The 14,541-nt window shown below is 38.8% G+C and overlaps 1 protein-coding gene across 2 annotated transcripts in view; it reads left to right on the top strand.

The window, feature by feature from the left end:
- Positions 1 to 14,541, top strand: part of LOC130918016 (tyrosine-protein kinase receptor UFO-like) — a 113,731-nt gene that overhangs the window by 16,214 nt on the left and 82,976 nt on the right. The window contains exon 2 of one of the 2 annotated variants that reach the window (XM_057839863.1): positions 416 to 834. In XM_057839863.1, the coding sequence (XP_057695846.1) occupies positions 708 to 834 (127 nt within the window). In that variant the 5' untranslated portion in view covers positions 416 to 707. Of the gene's footprint in view, positions 1 to 356; positions 835 to 14,541 lie in introns of those variants that run through there. The other variant, XM_057839862.1, reaches the window with a different exon arrangement.

The following is a 14,541-nucleotide window of genomic DNA, read 5'->3' as shown; positions in this document are numbered from 1 at the left end:
TATTAACATGACGAGTGTACGGACAACATGGCGCGGGGGCGTGGCTGTGACGTCACGTTAGTAGGGTCTATAATGGTAGGCGTGGCTAACCGGCAGATTAAAAAACTAATTTCTCGTCATCTGCGCTTTGCTAAATGGTTGTATATAGTCGAATCGTCTCAAAATATGATTCCAATTCACATAATAATGCTATTTAATGCTATCTATATTTATTTTTTTCTCCTGTCGCACGCACCTTAAAGTGCACCCAAGGACCTATTTTCATGCTGTCCTTTTTGTTCTGTTAATTTTTATACGTGATCTTTAGATAGGTTGGGTTATGGCTTCCTGCGTGGGCGGAGTTGCATGCAAGTTGACCTACTCGGCTCGGTTCACTTCAGGCATGGAGCAATTAAAAAGCTGATTGTGTGTGCAGACAATCGGCGGCCTGCAGGGGCTCGGGCATCCTCGGAAGAAAAAGAGGAGGAGAAAAAAAGAAAAAGGAGGGTGCAAAGAAGCTGACTTGTGGAATTTGAGTCCTGCTCAAAAGAGGCGGAGGAAGAAGGAGAAGAAGGAGGGAGTGGAGGAATCTACGCGCACTTCAAGCACTCGCTCCTAAAAGTTGACTTGGACTTCTTTTTCATTCTTATTTTTAAATCAAATTTTGGGGTTGAGAATTGGGACTCGGTCGGACTACTTTCTCCCACTTGTCAAAACATGAAGAGGAGATGATGGCGCCACAACGCGCGATGACCCTTTTGAAAAAGAAGCCCACTTTCCGAGGAGAACCGTTTGGCTGGTTGCTGTCGCTGGTGGTGGTCGTCTGTGTCCCGAACGAGGTGTTCTGCCTGCGAGGTGAGCAAATTTGACAAGTCGCTGATTTCTCTTTTCTTTTCTGGTTTCTTTTTCAAAGCCAAGCTTGTAAAGTGGAATGAGCTCGTTAAGTCAATTAGTTTGGGGTTTTGGCGTGAGGCGTGAGGGGGGGGGGGAGAGGTATGTAAGGTAAACAACTGGATCTTAGTCCAAATTAGAAAAACTTCATCTGTGAGAGAATTGATTATCACTTCTAGATTATGGAAAGTATTTTGAATTTCTGGTACTTATATTTTAACAAAATATTTAAATGTTGAATCTAAAAAGTTATTTTTGTGATTTTTTAATTTATTTTTTTATCCGAATTCGTTGACGTCCTTGATATCCATCTGCGGCCACGTCAATTATGAATAATAAAGGCGATGAATGACACACTAAAGCAAAGTAAATAAAACCCAAATGACATCATAAATAACATTTCATCCTTTATATGGCAAGTAAGTATTTAAGTATATTTTTTTCAAATATTTGTGGTCATGAAAAAAACTTGACATTCAGTATCATTTATTATTATATTATTTTTTTAGTATTATTAATCAATATTGTTTTTAAAATTTTGGTTTTTAAATAAACTTCTGTATAAATAATATGGTCAAGTGGTTTGCACATCCGCCTCACAGTTCTGAGATAAATGGTTCAGTCCCGGGGTCCGGCTTTCCATGTGTGGATCTTGCATGTTCTCCCCTTGCCTCCATGGGTTTTCTCTGGGTACTCCGATTTCCTCCCACATCCCATAAACATGCATGGTAGGCTGATTGAACAGTCTAAATCACGGGTCCCCAAACTTCTTCCTGTGAGGGCCACATAACAGAAAAAGTGTGACGATTACATACAGTACATAAGTACTGTATTTGTTTATTATGGCAATAAATCCTCAAGATGGCATTTACAGTATTAACATTCTTTCTGTGAGAGGGATCCACGGATAGAAAGACTTGTAATTCTTAAAGGATAAATGTGACTTTGTATATTGTCACTAAATATTGCCTTCTAGTGTATTTGTTGAGCTTTTATGAGAGGGATCCACGGATAGAAAGACTTGTAATTCTTAAAGGATCAATGTGACTTTGTATATTGTCACTAAATATTGCCTTCTAGTGTATTTGTTGAGCTTTTAGTAAATGATACTGTAGCCATGCCCAAATGCATGATGGGAAGTGGAACCATGACTGTGCGTAGTGCTACGAATTAATATATATTCTCTGCTTTGGGAAATATCTTAAGGTGTTACGAAAAAGATCAATTGCTACCTTGCTTCTCCACATTGCTTCCCATGATATTTCTAATCGTAGGGAGAGGGATTGTAAGGCTTTAGCCAATTAAATGAAGACTCCAATGGCTGCCAAAATTACTTTTAATAATATAATAATAATTACATAATTACTTTTATCTGTCTATATAGGTAAAACTGCGCCATTACAGATTGAGCACGACAATGCGTGGGTGGGTCTTGCAGCGCATGCATTATTTGCGTTAAATATTTTAACGTGATACATTTTTTAAAAAATTAACTACCGCCGTTATCGGGATAAATTTGATAACCCTACCTTAAGCCTAAACTAAAGACTCTGGATGAGTGTAACATATGTTTGTAACGTTAAATACAATTAGAAAACGATGTGATTAAAAAAAAAATATATATATTTAAAAAAGGCATGGCCGATATGTTTTTGCCGATTCCGATGCTTTGAAAATGGCGTGATCGGACCCGATCGTTTGGGATGGCGATGGATCGGGACATCTCTAATAATGATAAATAATAACAACAGTATTAATTAAATAGATAATAACCAAATAACCCTCTCTGGGTTCTTCACAGAAAAATGCCAGGAAATAAATAACACTATTGGGAAAAAAAAATCAAAATGCTCTCTGGTATTGTTTAGGGGGCCGGACCAGATGTGGAGGCGGGCCGTAGTTTTGGGACCCCGCGGTGCACACACTCACACCTATGGAAAATTTAGACTCTAAATTGTCCATATGTGTGACTGTGTGCATGAATGGTTGTTTGTCTCCTTGTGCTCTGTGATTGGCTGGCAACTGATTCAGTGTGTATCCCACCTACTGCCTACAGTTAGCTGAGATAGGCTCCAGCATCCCAGTGACCCTCATGAGGATAAGCGGCCTGGAAATATTCGGTTGATTGAAATAAAATTCATTAAACTCTGGTTAGGGGCCCCAATAACTGTAATACACTACAGTGGACATCTATTCAAAAGTTTTCATTAGCTTGACTCATTCACTGCCAGCTCATATCACGGTGTATGTGTTGTGGTAGTTAGTAAAATTGAAATTGGGAAATTGATATTGCTGTCAATGGCAGGCAGTATAGGTAGTCCAACGAACCCAACTTAGGCAATTTCGACTTTACGACGCCTTGTCGGGTTTTTTTTATATGTTGACATTTGTTTCCTGATGCAAGCTTTTGTTTTGGTGTAAGAAGTGTTGAACAGAAAGCGAACGTATGTACGGACGCGCCCACACACGCACACACAGAGCAGCTGAGTGGCAGAAGTGACAGCCTGCGCGCACATTTGTTGCTTGTGAAGCATCCAGAGGCGACGGCTGTATATAGCCCCTTTTGTACTGATTATTGTGCGTTTTCAATTGTGGTCGAATACTTGGGGCAAGTTTATTTGATTGTTTTTGATGATGTGAGGACGCTAACTGATACATGCTAATCATTTGTTATTGCTCTACTAGCAGCTACTTGTAAACGCAAATCTGAATTGCTGTTATTGAAGACATCACTGATTTAATTTCATAATATTTTAGTTTCATTGATGCAAGTGTTGATGTCATGAGCAGCTGTATGAAGTCAGCAAACCACACGGACGTCTGACATCGTCATTTCGGAGCTTCGCTCGCTGTCTAGCTAGGACTTGGCTCTAACATCTTGGCGAGGACAGTACAATGTGTGTAATTAATGTTTTTGGATAGGCTTTTTTTATTTAGAGAGTGTTTTGGGATATTTAAAGGGTTAATTCCGATTGACGCTAAAATCTGGAACGGAACTCATTCGTAAACCGGGGACTACCTGTATGTGTAAATCGTCTTCACATAGATAGTGTACCTGACCATAGATAAGATGGGTATCATAAATTCCGTACTAGGGGCACCTGACTCTAAGCTGCGGTGCCCACGTTTAATAGAATTTTAGGAAAAAAAACAAAAAACTATACACCGTATACATACACATCACACACATGACTATAAGTCTTAATGTGTGATGTTAACATAGAGAAATGTTGCACAAAAATATCTGAATGATCAAAAACATCTTTATTGACCATATAGTCAGGCTGCAGGCATCAACATGCCAAGCTGCATTCTCATTCAAAGGCAGCCACCTGTTACCACAAGTCCCACTTATATTCTCTGAAACCTTACAAAAAAAACACCTAACTTTAAAAAATGGATCAATACATTTGCGAAGAAAGAAGAAAAAAAAACACTTTCTATTGTCTTGTAAGCTTGAAGTGGATGACGTCCTCTTAAAAAATCCTGCCTTAGCATCTGATATACTCAGGGCTAACGACTATCAGCGCTAGCCAAAGCATAGCAGCTTTGTTGTATCACTTTGTGGCAAACTGTCCTGTTTAAATCAAAACAAATTTAAACGCCTAGGACATGAACATCTACAACTCCAGTACAATCAACCGTAGAGGTGTGCATCGGTACTGCCCTCACGATTCGATTCGATTACGATTCAGAGGGCCACGATTCGATTTGATTCAGAGGGTCACGATTCGATTCGGTTCGATTCGGTAATGCATCGCGATGCCTTAAAGCCTGGGATGCATGAAAATTCTAAAGCAAAGTATATTTTTCGTGAATCATGAGGCAACACAAGCGGTCAGACATTAAACAACTTTTTATTGGCTCTTGTGTCACTCCTGGTTGAAGTCAAATGAAAATACTTTTAGATATATATTTAAAAAAAAAAAAAACATCACAGCATTTAATTGGTGCTTTGAATGAGACCAGGGCTTTCTCTTTTTTTACACACAGTAGCAGCCTTTCACACAGTGCAACATCTGTGCAAAATCAGTAATAACAGTCACTGTATTTTAGTCACAACAACCCATCGATAAAAATATTCAAGTAAATATTAAAGAAAGCGACAAAGAAAATATTGTAGTGCAGCAGCATCTTTATCGCAATATCAATCCAGGGATCAGTTCAGTTGCAAACAAAACATCCAACTAAATTGCAATGTAGAACAAAAGTAAAATGTAGGCCTAGCCCACTATATATGTGCAATCAACTTAGAAATGCAATCAGTAACTACCACATAACAATAAAAAATAATGAATTAAAATGAAGTGCAGCAGCATTTTAGCAGCCATAACAATCTGTTTCAACATAAGGAAATATCATTTTTTTGCAATTGAGAGAGCAGAGAGATAGTAGAGATTAGATGGGGCCTAAAAAATCCAGCCCGACCCGACACGGCCCGCTGGTATTGAAGCCCGACCGGCTTGGAGTGACGCGAAAGAAAAAAAACGCAGCAGCAGTAATTTATTTTCATTTCTTCGAGATGGCAGAAAAAAACGCATGTTTCTTAATGTTTAAATAGTCTACATATTTTTGTGATTATTATAGAAGCATTTACACAACGAAATAACGCTGGGAAAGTTTAATATTAAAAAAAAACATGCGATTTTGCAGACACACAGAGAAGATTCAAAAGGATCACATTTGTGTTGCCTTTGTGTGAATAAAAAAGTGTCTTTCGTAACGAATTCTCAGATGGCAGAAAAAAACCCCGCAAGTTTTCTTAATGTTTAAATACATATTTTTGTCATCATTATAAAATCATTTACACAACGAAATAACGCTGGGAAAGTTTAATATAAAAAAAAAAAAAAAAAAAAGTGCAGACACACAGAGGAGAGGATTCAAAAGGATCACATTTGTGTTGCCTTTGTGTGCATAAAAGTGTCTTTCGTAACGAATTCTCAGTTGGCAGAGAAAAAACGCAAGTTTTCTTAATGTTTAAATAGTCTACATATTTTTGTGATCATTATAAAATCATTACACAACGAAATAACGCTGGGAAAGTTTAATATTAAAAGGAAGAAAAAAAACGAGTTTGCAGACACACAGAGGAGAGGATTCAAAAGGATCACATTTGTGTTGCCTTTGTGTGCATAAATAAAAGTGTCTTTCGTAACGAATCGCAAGCGCCTTAGTGGAGGAGGAAAAGAAAAAGCGGGCGGCGCCACTGCTTCATGTGAGTGCACAAGCAAATGCACAATACAGAGAGCCTGCTCTCGGTTTTATCCCATTTAAAAAATTTTTTTTTTTTTTATAATTTATTAGTCTGGCGCGGGGCGGCCCGACCCGACCCGACCCGAACGTGAATGCTTAACATTTTGGGCCCGACCCGTTCGGGTTCGGGCACAAGATCTAACCTCTAAGAGATAGGACATAACATAACAATGGCTGAAGCGGAGAAAGAGGGAGCAAGAAAGATTCTTGATGCACCTAAGACATTGAAAGCTGACATCTGGAGACATTTTGGCTTCTATGAGGTTGGTGGGAAACTTGACCAGAGTTATGCAGTGTGTAAAAAATGAAACATGACAATAATAATACAAATGGGGAAACCAAATCCATTGCATCACCGGAATTGCGCAGGGAAGATTTTTGAACGTACTTATATATTTTAAAATGCGCTTGAATCGATTCGGCTTGTTGCCCGCATCGAATCGAATCGTCCATGCCCCGCATCGGGATGCATCGCCGCATCGATTATTGTTGACACCACTAATAAACCGTTCTTCTGTGTTGGGATCAGTTGTCGAAGGGTGCCTTCCTAGGAAATAAAATCTTCTGAATTCTAGTTGAAAATGCTTTGTCAGCGTTAGACTTGTGTCCTCTTGTTATAGCAAATAGTGGATATCTATCAATTTAAAGCCATTTATCATCCACATTTAGCATCAGAAAGAGTCCTGTTCACCTATAAAATCTCAATTTTTGAGTTTAGGGTTTGACAAAGCTTCTGGCAAACGTTTTCGGTGCTAGTGTAGCTGCTAAAATTTCGATTCCATGTTTCGATGCCCTGAACGCCGAGCGTGAAAAAAATTCTCGAGTTTAAAGACTGATATTTATATACAAGTTATAATTATCCCTGTAAGAAGTTCATTTAACTTCAAAAAACGTCGAGAAGTTATTACTTTAATACAAACTATGCAATTTTTTTGGACCCTGCATTTTTTTTTTCAACCCTGCCTCTTAAAAGAATCAGAATCGGGAATCGTTCGGAACCGGAATCGAAACGTGGAATTGGAATCGGAACTGCAATCGTTCAATTTCAAACGATGCCCAACCCTAGTCTCAACGTCATGAGAATGTGTCAGGCTGCGGAGCAGAATAAAATGAAAATGTCATTAAAAAAATAATAAAGAAGATGGTTCGTTATAAAAGCTACAGGGTATGAACAGAGTGAAAAAATTGTGTTTTACAATCCCAAAAATATGATAACGAAGCAATTTTAGACGTGTGCTAGCAAACTAACGCCGTTTCCAACTCACATGCCTAGAGCTGAAATGAATACTCGAGCAACTCGAGTTTGAAAACTTATCCGAGTAATTTTATTCACATTGAGGGATCGTTTAATTTTGCCAGCTTTAAGCATCACGTTTTGCCCGGACTACTTTTAATGCGGGACAACGCGCTGACGTCACGTGCGTAGAGGAAAAAGCAATTTAAAAAAAAAAAAAAAAAACTTACTGCAGCTGACAGCCGCCATAAACTACGCCAACGTTGCTAAAATCTACGCCCGCATGATGCTAGTGTGGTAGCAGGTAGTGTTCGATGCGTCTCATAAATATCGTATGCATTTAGAACTAAATCCGAAATGACAGACTCGGCCGCGTCTGGGCAGCGTTAGTGAACAGCCGCCATCTTTAAGCAGTAGACTTCTAAGCGCTAATAAATATAACGTTATTGTCACTCGGTCACGTAACGTTAGCCCTTCGGAGGGCTAGGTTTCTATTGATTATGACCACTGTCTATGCGTGCCTAACGTGTCTTACATACAGGCTTTATTTAATCTGTAAAAACAGCGCTGTAGAGTGATGAGAGTGTAAAATTAAAACATAATAAAGCTAACTGTCAGTTTTAGCTCAGTAGTCATTGCTGAAAAAAAAAAGCAAGTAGCACTGGTCCCTAATAGGCATGTGCCGGTTACCGTTTTCACGGTTTACCGTGGTGTGAAAACGTCGCAGTTTCAAAACCACTAAAATTTTTCGTCAGACCGTCGTACGGTATTCGCTATTTTTCATGTGTCAAAAATGCAGCCAGAAGTGGCTTGGCGCGGCAGCTCTCACCCCCTCCTGTTTGTTACTTTGCGTGAAAGTGACGCTATCGGCTAGACAGCCACTGAACCCAAAAACAAATACTCCAAACATAAGGCGTACTTTTTACTTTTCTTCAATTTAATGAGCTCTCAAATCGTGGTAAGTGGCATATACAAAATGAATACATTTAAAACGTTGTTCCATGTGTGAGTAGCTTCAACAGATTAGCACCATGAAAAATTTCGTCAAAAACAAAACACACATTTTCCTTTCAAATTCAATATACAAACTAACTAAAAGCTTACAAAGACGAATGTTAGCCTAGGCTTAGCTGGGAGAGCAACTTCGTCGAGTCAATCAATCAATCAATCAATCAACTTTATTTGTATAGCACATTTAAAAATCCGCCAAAGTGCTTTACATAGCATAACACAGCAAAATAAGTCAACTTTGAAAAAAGAAACACATAAAATAAAATAAATAAAAGACGAGGTCATAAACTGTCATTGCACATTAAAAGCTGAAGAAAAATAAAATGTTTTAAGGCGTGATTTCAAATCCGTAAGTGAGGGGGCCTGTCTAATAGTAAGTGGTAATTGGTTCCACAGCCTGTGCGCCATCACCGCAAATGCACGGTCACCCCTAAGCTTCAGCCTTGATCTTGGGACTACTAGAAGCAGATGGTCAGCTGATCTGAGGGTTCTGGTTGGACTGAAGCAGTTCTGACAGATATGGCGGCGCAAGATTATTCAAACATTTAAAAACAAATAATAATATCTTAAAGTGTATTCGATAATGTACAGGGAGCCAGTGAAGAGATGCTAAAATCGGGGTGATATGTTCGCGCCTGCGGGTTCTAGTTAGGAGTCGAGCAGCAGAGTTTTGTACAAGTTGCAGACAGGCCAGTGCCGCCTGACCGACACCTGCATACAAAGAATTACCGTAATCCAGCCGAGTTATAACAAAAGCATGAATCAATTTTTCCATATCAGAGTGTGAAACAATGGATTTCACCTTAGCAATCTGGCGAAGCTGATAAAAACAGTCCCGTCCAACACAAGAAATTTGCTTCTCAAATTTAAAATCAGAATCAAATTGGACCCCTAGATTTTTGACATAATTCTTAAGAAACGGAGATAATAAACCGAGGTCAACATTCAGGGAGGCCTGGCTACTTGGTTTGAACACCATGACTTCAGACTTGCTGTCATTCAAACTTAAAAATTACATGAGAGCCACGACTTTATATCGTTGAGGCATTCAATAAGTTGGCCATTTTGCGCCATTGGAAAATAGACCTGACAGTCATCAGCATACAAATGAAATAAAACACCATGTTTCCTAAAAACAGAACCAAGTGTGTTACAGCTGCAGAGTGAGAAAACAAGCTTGATTCGCTTGAATGAAGGGGAAAAGGGGATAGCATCAGAGATCGCTAATTGCGAATGATGCTCTTGCCCTAAGCACAAATCCACGTTCGCTTGATCAAGCAGAGGTCTAGCTCCCAATGTTTTTTGTTTGTTTGTTTGTTTGTTTGTTTGTTTAGATGAAACCTTTCCACAACAATATTTACACTTACTAACTTATACACTTTAAACTAACTTATACATTTTTAACTTATTAACTTATGAATTCTTTGTTTTTTAACACATAGGCATGACATCATGTAGACTAGAGCTGACAAAGTGGCTGAAAATGGCAAAACTTCACTTGAGCTTTTCCACCCTCAAAAAAAAGTCATGCAGTAGAATTAAAAAAAAGAATTATTCAGAAGTGTTTTTACTTTTTTATAGAAATTATTTTGTTCTTGCTCTAATCTTGAGCTGTGGCTGTGGGTATAGTCTATGAGTTATATTTATTTTAATTTTATTTTAAAATATTTGTTTTTTTATTGATAATTTAGTTTAACAATATATTCATGTTCCAATTTGCAACTATGTTCTGAAAAATAAAAGTAAATCCTGTTAAATGGAAAAATGTATTTTTTTTAACCCATACATCTCAAAATAACACATTTTGGAGCTATAATTGCAATACCGTGAAACCGCAGTATTTTTGCCCATGGTTATCGTACCTTCAAAATCTCATACCGGCACATGCCTACTAATCCCTAATGTGCTCCAATACAGCAGGTATCATACATTTGATTTGAACACTGCAAAAACTCAGTACTTTCAGTTTAGACTAACTTAAAACTTAACTAGAAATTAAAAATAGCTTGACACAAATGGAAATTCAATTGAAACAGGTGGAAAAAACACGTAGCTTTCAAGTGATGTGTGTTATCAAGCATAATTACATTTTTAGGTAAAAAAATATGTTGATGTTTTTTAAAGATCTAGAAGTTTTTTTGAGTGAAAGCAGTGAATTTTATTCCTAGCAACATCTGAGATGCAATTGTTGGCTGTTTTCAACAATGTACATCGAAAATAAAGACATTGATTGACTGAAAATGGTTCAAAATTGGATTAAATATCTTTTTTTCTCATGTATACACAGTATATAATTGCTCTTTACCTAAAAAAAAAAAAAAAAAAAAAAAATCATCCGATTACCTGATTAATCGATAGAATTTTCAGTCGATTACTCATTTTACTAAAATATTCGATAGCTGCAGCCCTACACATGACCTACACAAGGTGATTTTAAGCACTTGTAAATCAATAAACTTTGACATTTTTGCCTGCGAGTTACAATGTGGAGACTTCAAAAAATGAGGAGGGTCTGCTAATGAGTCACTGGCTCCTCTGTGACTCAAACTAGCGCATGATGGATGCTCATATTGATGGATGGTTGGGTGGATGTGTGGCATGGGAAAAAAGTGGGTGCGGTTAAAAAGGAGTAAGGGGTTTACATGTGTGCCACTCGGCCGAGAAAGACCCGCCAGGCAAAATGGAGCATTTAGAGGCACTGGCCCGCCATCCCCTCAAAAAAGCCTTTTGAGCATATTACTCTCATCTCAATACATTAGTACAACAACTGGGGTCACATGAACTCTATTGTGCTTTATTTACAAAACAGCCTGTGTCTTCACATGTCTGTATGATGTCACTTTTTTAGTGGTTTTTGGGTAACTCGAGCCCAAGTGTGCTTTCCACAACATGTTTGTTTTCCACTATTGAATTATGGGTATTCACGCACATCACATACTAGGGTGAGTAACACATGAACTCATCTTTAATCGTGAGACGCTTTCAACACAGCTACAGCTGGACCAAGTACTTTACAGAACGCTTGACAGGAAAAAAAAAATAAAACAATTATAAAATTACTAGGAAAGTTATTTCCATTCCAACATCGTTATTGTTCAAAGGTCCACAATGTAAGATTCACACTTCAATTACCGAAATTTTCGGACTATAAGCCGCTAATTTTCCCCCTCATTTTCAATCCTGCGGCTTATTGTCCAGTGCGTCTTATTTGTTAGTTTGTTTGTGTTAATAGGTAACGCTTTATTTGACAGTGGCGTCATAAGACCATCAGAATTATGACATGACCCCATCATGGGCATTACTGAATGCTTATGACAGATGTTATTAAGTGTAATCTGGCAAATTATGGCACGAACTCCATTTATGTCCAGCTAGGATCTTTTACATCCATTCAAAAGTCAGATAATTTGCCGGATGACATTAAATAACAGCTGTTATAAGCATTCAATAATGCTCATGACAGTGTCATGTCATAATTACGATTGTCTTATGACAGTCTTATGGCGCCACTGTCAAATAAAGTGTGACCAAATACCATAACTAACAATTAATGAAACAAGTGGAACAGTAACTGAAGAAATAATCAGCACAGAACATGAAGTTTGATATTTACATCTGTAGTGCTGCAATGCATGCTAGGAGGCATGTTGGATGACAACAGTGTTGACAGCAGGTGGCAGTAGATAATGACTTTCTCCTCCAAGGGAGCAGTGATGGCCAAATGAAGCTTCTTGAAGCAATGAAGCTTTGCAGCTAATTGGTTTATTTGATTTTCTGACAGTCTTATGATGCCGCTGTCAAATAAAGTGCTACCGGTTAATATCTTTTGGTTAGGGCTGTCAAACGATTAAAATTTTTAATCGAGTTAATTACAACCTAAAAATTAATTAATCGCAATTCAAACCATCTAAAAAATATGCCATATTTTTCTGTAAATTATTGTTGGAATGGAAAGATAAGACACAAGACGGATATATACATTCAACATACGGTACATAAGTACTGTATTTGTTTATTATAACAATAAATCAACAAGATGGCATTAACATTATTAACATTCTCTTAAAGCGATCCATGGATAGAAAGACTTGTAGTTCTTAAAAGATAAATTTTAGTACAAGTTATAGACATTTTACATTAAAACCCCTCTTAAAGTTTTCGTTTTATTAAAATTTGTAAAATTTTCAATCAAAAAATACACTAGTAGCTTGCCATTGTTGATGTCAATAATTACACCATGCTCACTCATAGTACCAAGCCATGAAATCAGTTGGACCCAAGCGCCAGCAGAGGGAGCCAAACACCAAACAACAAGTAACAAGCGTACATTATACTTTACTGTCATTTTAGTCTGTTTGAGCGGGGCATGCGCGTTAATTGCATCAAATATTTTAACGTGATTAATTAAAAAAATTAATTACCGGCCGTTAACACGCTAATTTTGACAGCCCTACTTTTGGTGTAAATATCCCATAATACAGTGAGGACAGCTGAGGCTTATAGTCTAGTGGGGCTTATCTATGAACAAATGTCGTTTTTGTGTCAAATTTGGTGGATGGCGGCTTATAGTCAGGTGTGCCTTATAGTCCGAAAATTACGGTATTCATGAAATGGCCATAATAATTCAATAAACATTAAAGAAACGTGTTTTTCAGAAATACTTCTAAAACAGATCTCAATGGTTAAGCCAGTACTTCTCAAATAGTGGGGCGCGCCCCCCCAGGGGGGCGCAGAGCGATGCCAGGGGTGGCGCGTGTGACCTCAGGGAACATGCTTTTTTTTTGTTTGCTGTACTAGAATAAAGCCTGAGTTATACTCCCGCGTTGCGGTGACGGCGTAGCGACTACGGCGTCATTCGACATTCGATAGTTCTGCGGTGAGGGAACGCGTTGCTCTGTAATACACCGCCAAGCCACTAGAGGGATGTGGCGTTATGTTTGTACGGTTTTGGGGCATGCTTGTTTACTTCCGCTAGTCGGAGAAAAATAAACCATGCAATATGGAACTCTTGAAAGTAAATATTCTGCTCATCAACACTGAATAAATATTGAACATACAAATGTTGAGGGGCAGGCGACGCAGAAGACTGTTTCGAGGCGGTCTGGCCGACTTTTGATGCCGCACAGAGTTTTAGACTCAGGTGGAGAGAGCTAGCTGTGGCGGCTAGCTTCAAACTGGCGTCGAGCACTGCGTTCAAGGTCTGCAAAGCCCTCCAGCCCGATTTGTTTGCCGTGTCCTACAACCAGCCAGTGGGAAGCCATAGCAGATTTCTGGCGTCTAGGGAACTTCCCAAACTGCGTTGGGAGGCTTGAGTTTAAGGTTATCATAAAAAGCACAGAGGCACTCTCAATCAGTGATGATGTATCGTGTATGTGAACTGTCTGTTATTGAAAATTAAAGATCAAAACAACTCTTGACACCAAATCTGTGCTTTATTCTTTATATACTTGAAGTGTGACACGTAAATAAGTCACAGACTCACAGCAAACATATGTACACAGTAAATGATGAAGTGCACCAACCAAAAATACGACATAAAGTGATAAAAAGTTGGCAGTTTTTGGCCGACTGGGTCACTGCTTCGTGTGGCCACTCGATTCCGACCACCCACGTCTCGGTGGTTCTTCCATTTATTTATTTTTTCGATCGCTGACCTTGCCATTTGGCAATCACAATAATAATTTCTTGACGAGACTCGCTCTTCGATTATACTCCCGTCGGCTTGGTCCATTTTTGCGTGTAGAAAACAATGTTTGATTCTATTGTACAATGGCGGTGTTTTCGCGGTAAACCGGAAACAACAGTCTGAGCGGACCAATCACAGTCCGTTTTCGCTACGTCATACGCGTCTACGCGACGCGAAGGTTACAAAAATCGAGAGGTGCGCGTCAGGCTACGGCGTAGGGTCGTAACTCGATTCTTCCTTGACGGCGTTGGTCTGACGCGGAAGTATAACTCAGGCTTAAAGTGTACTTGCACATCCACTCAGTGGGTGGCAGTGGCGCTCTCATTTTCAAAGTGCGCGCAGTATTTTTGAAGTAAGCAAGAGCATACGGAAGAGACTCATGAAGAGCTGGGGAGCTGTGCGCCGCTTTCGAAAGCCGTTTTCTGGCCGGACTCACGCAGCGACCCACTGTCTTCAATGGTTCTCACGTGTCCGTCCGAAAAGT

Source organism: Corythoichthys intestinalis, chromosome 6 (genome assembly GCF_030265065.1).
Source record: "Corythoichthys intestinalis isolate RoL2023-P3 chromosome 6, ASM3026506v1, whole genome shotgun sequence".
NCBI classification, from domain to species: Eukaryota; Metazoa; Chordata; class Actinopteri; order Syngnathiformes; family Syngnathidae; genus Corythoichthys; species Corythoichthys intestinalis.
Note: the sequence above shows the minus strand (reverse complement) of the source record. Positions and strands in the feature narration are given on the sequence as shown.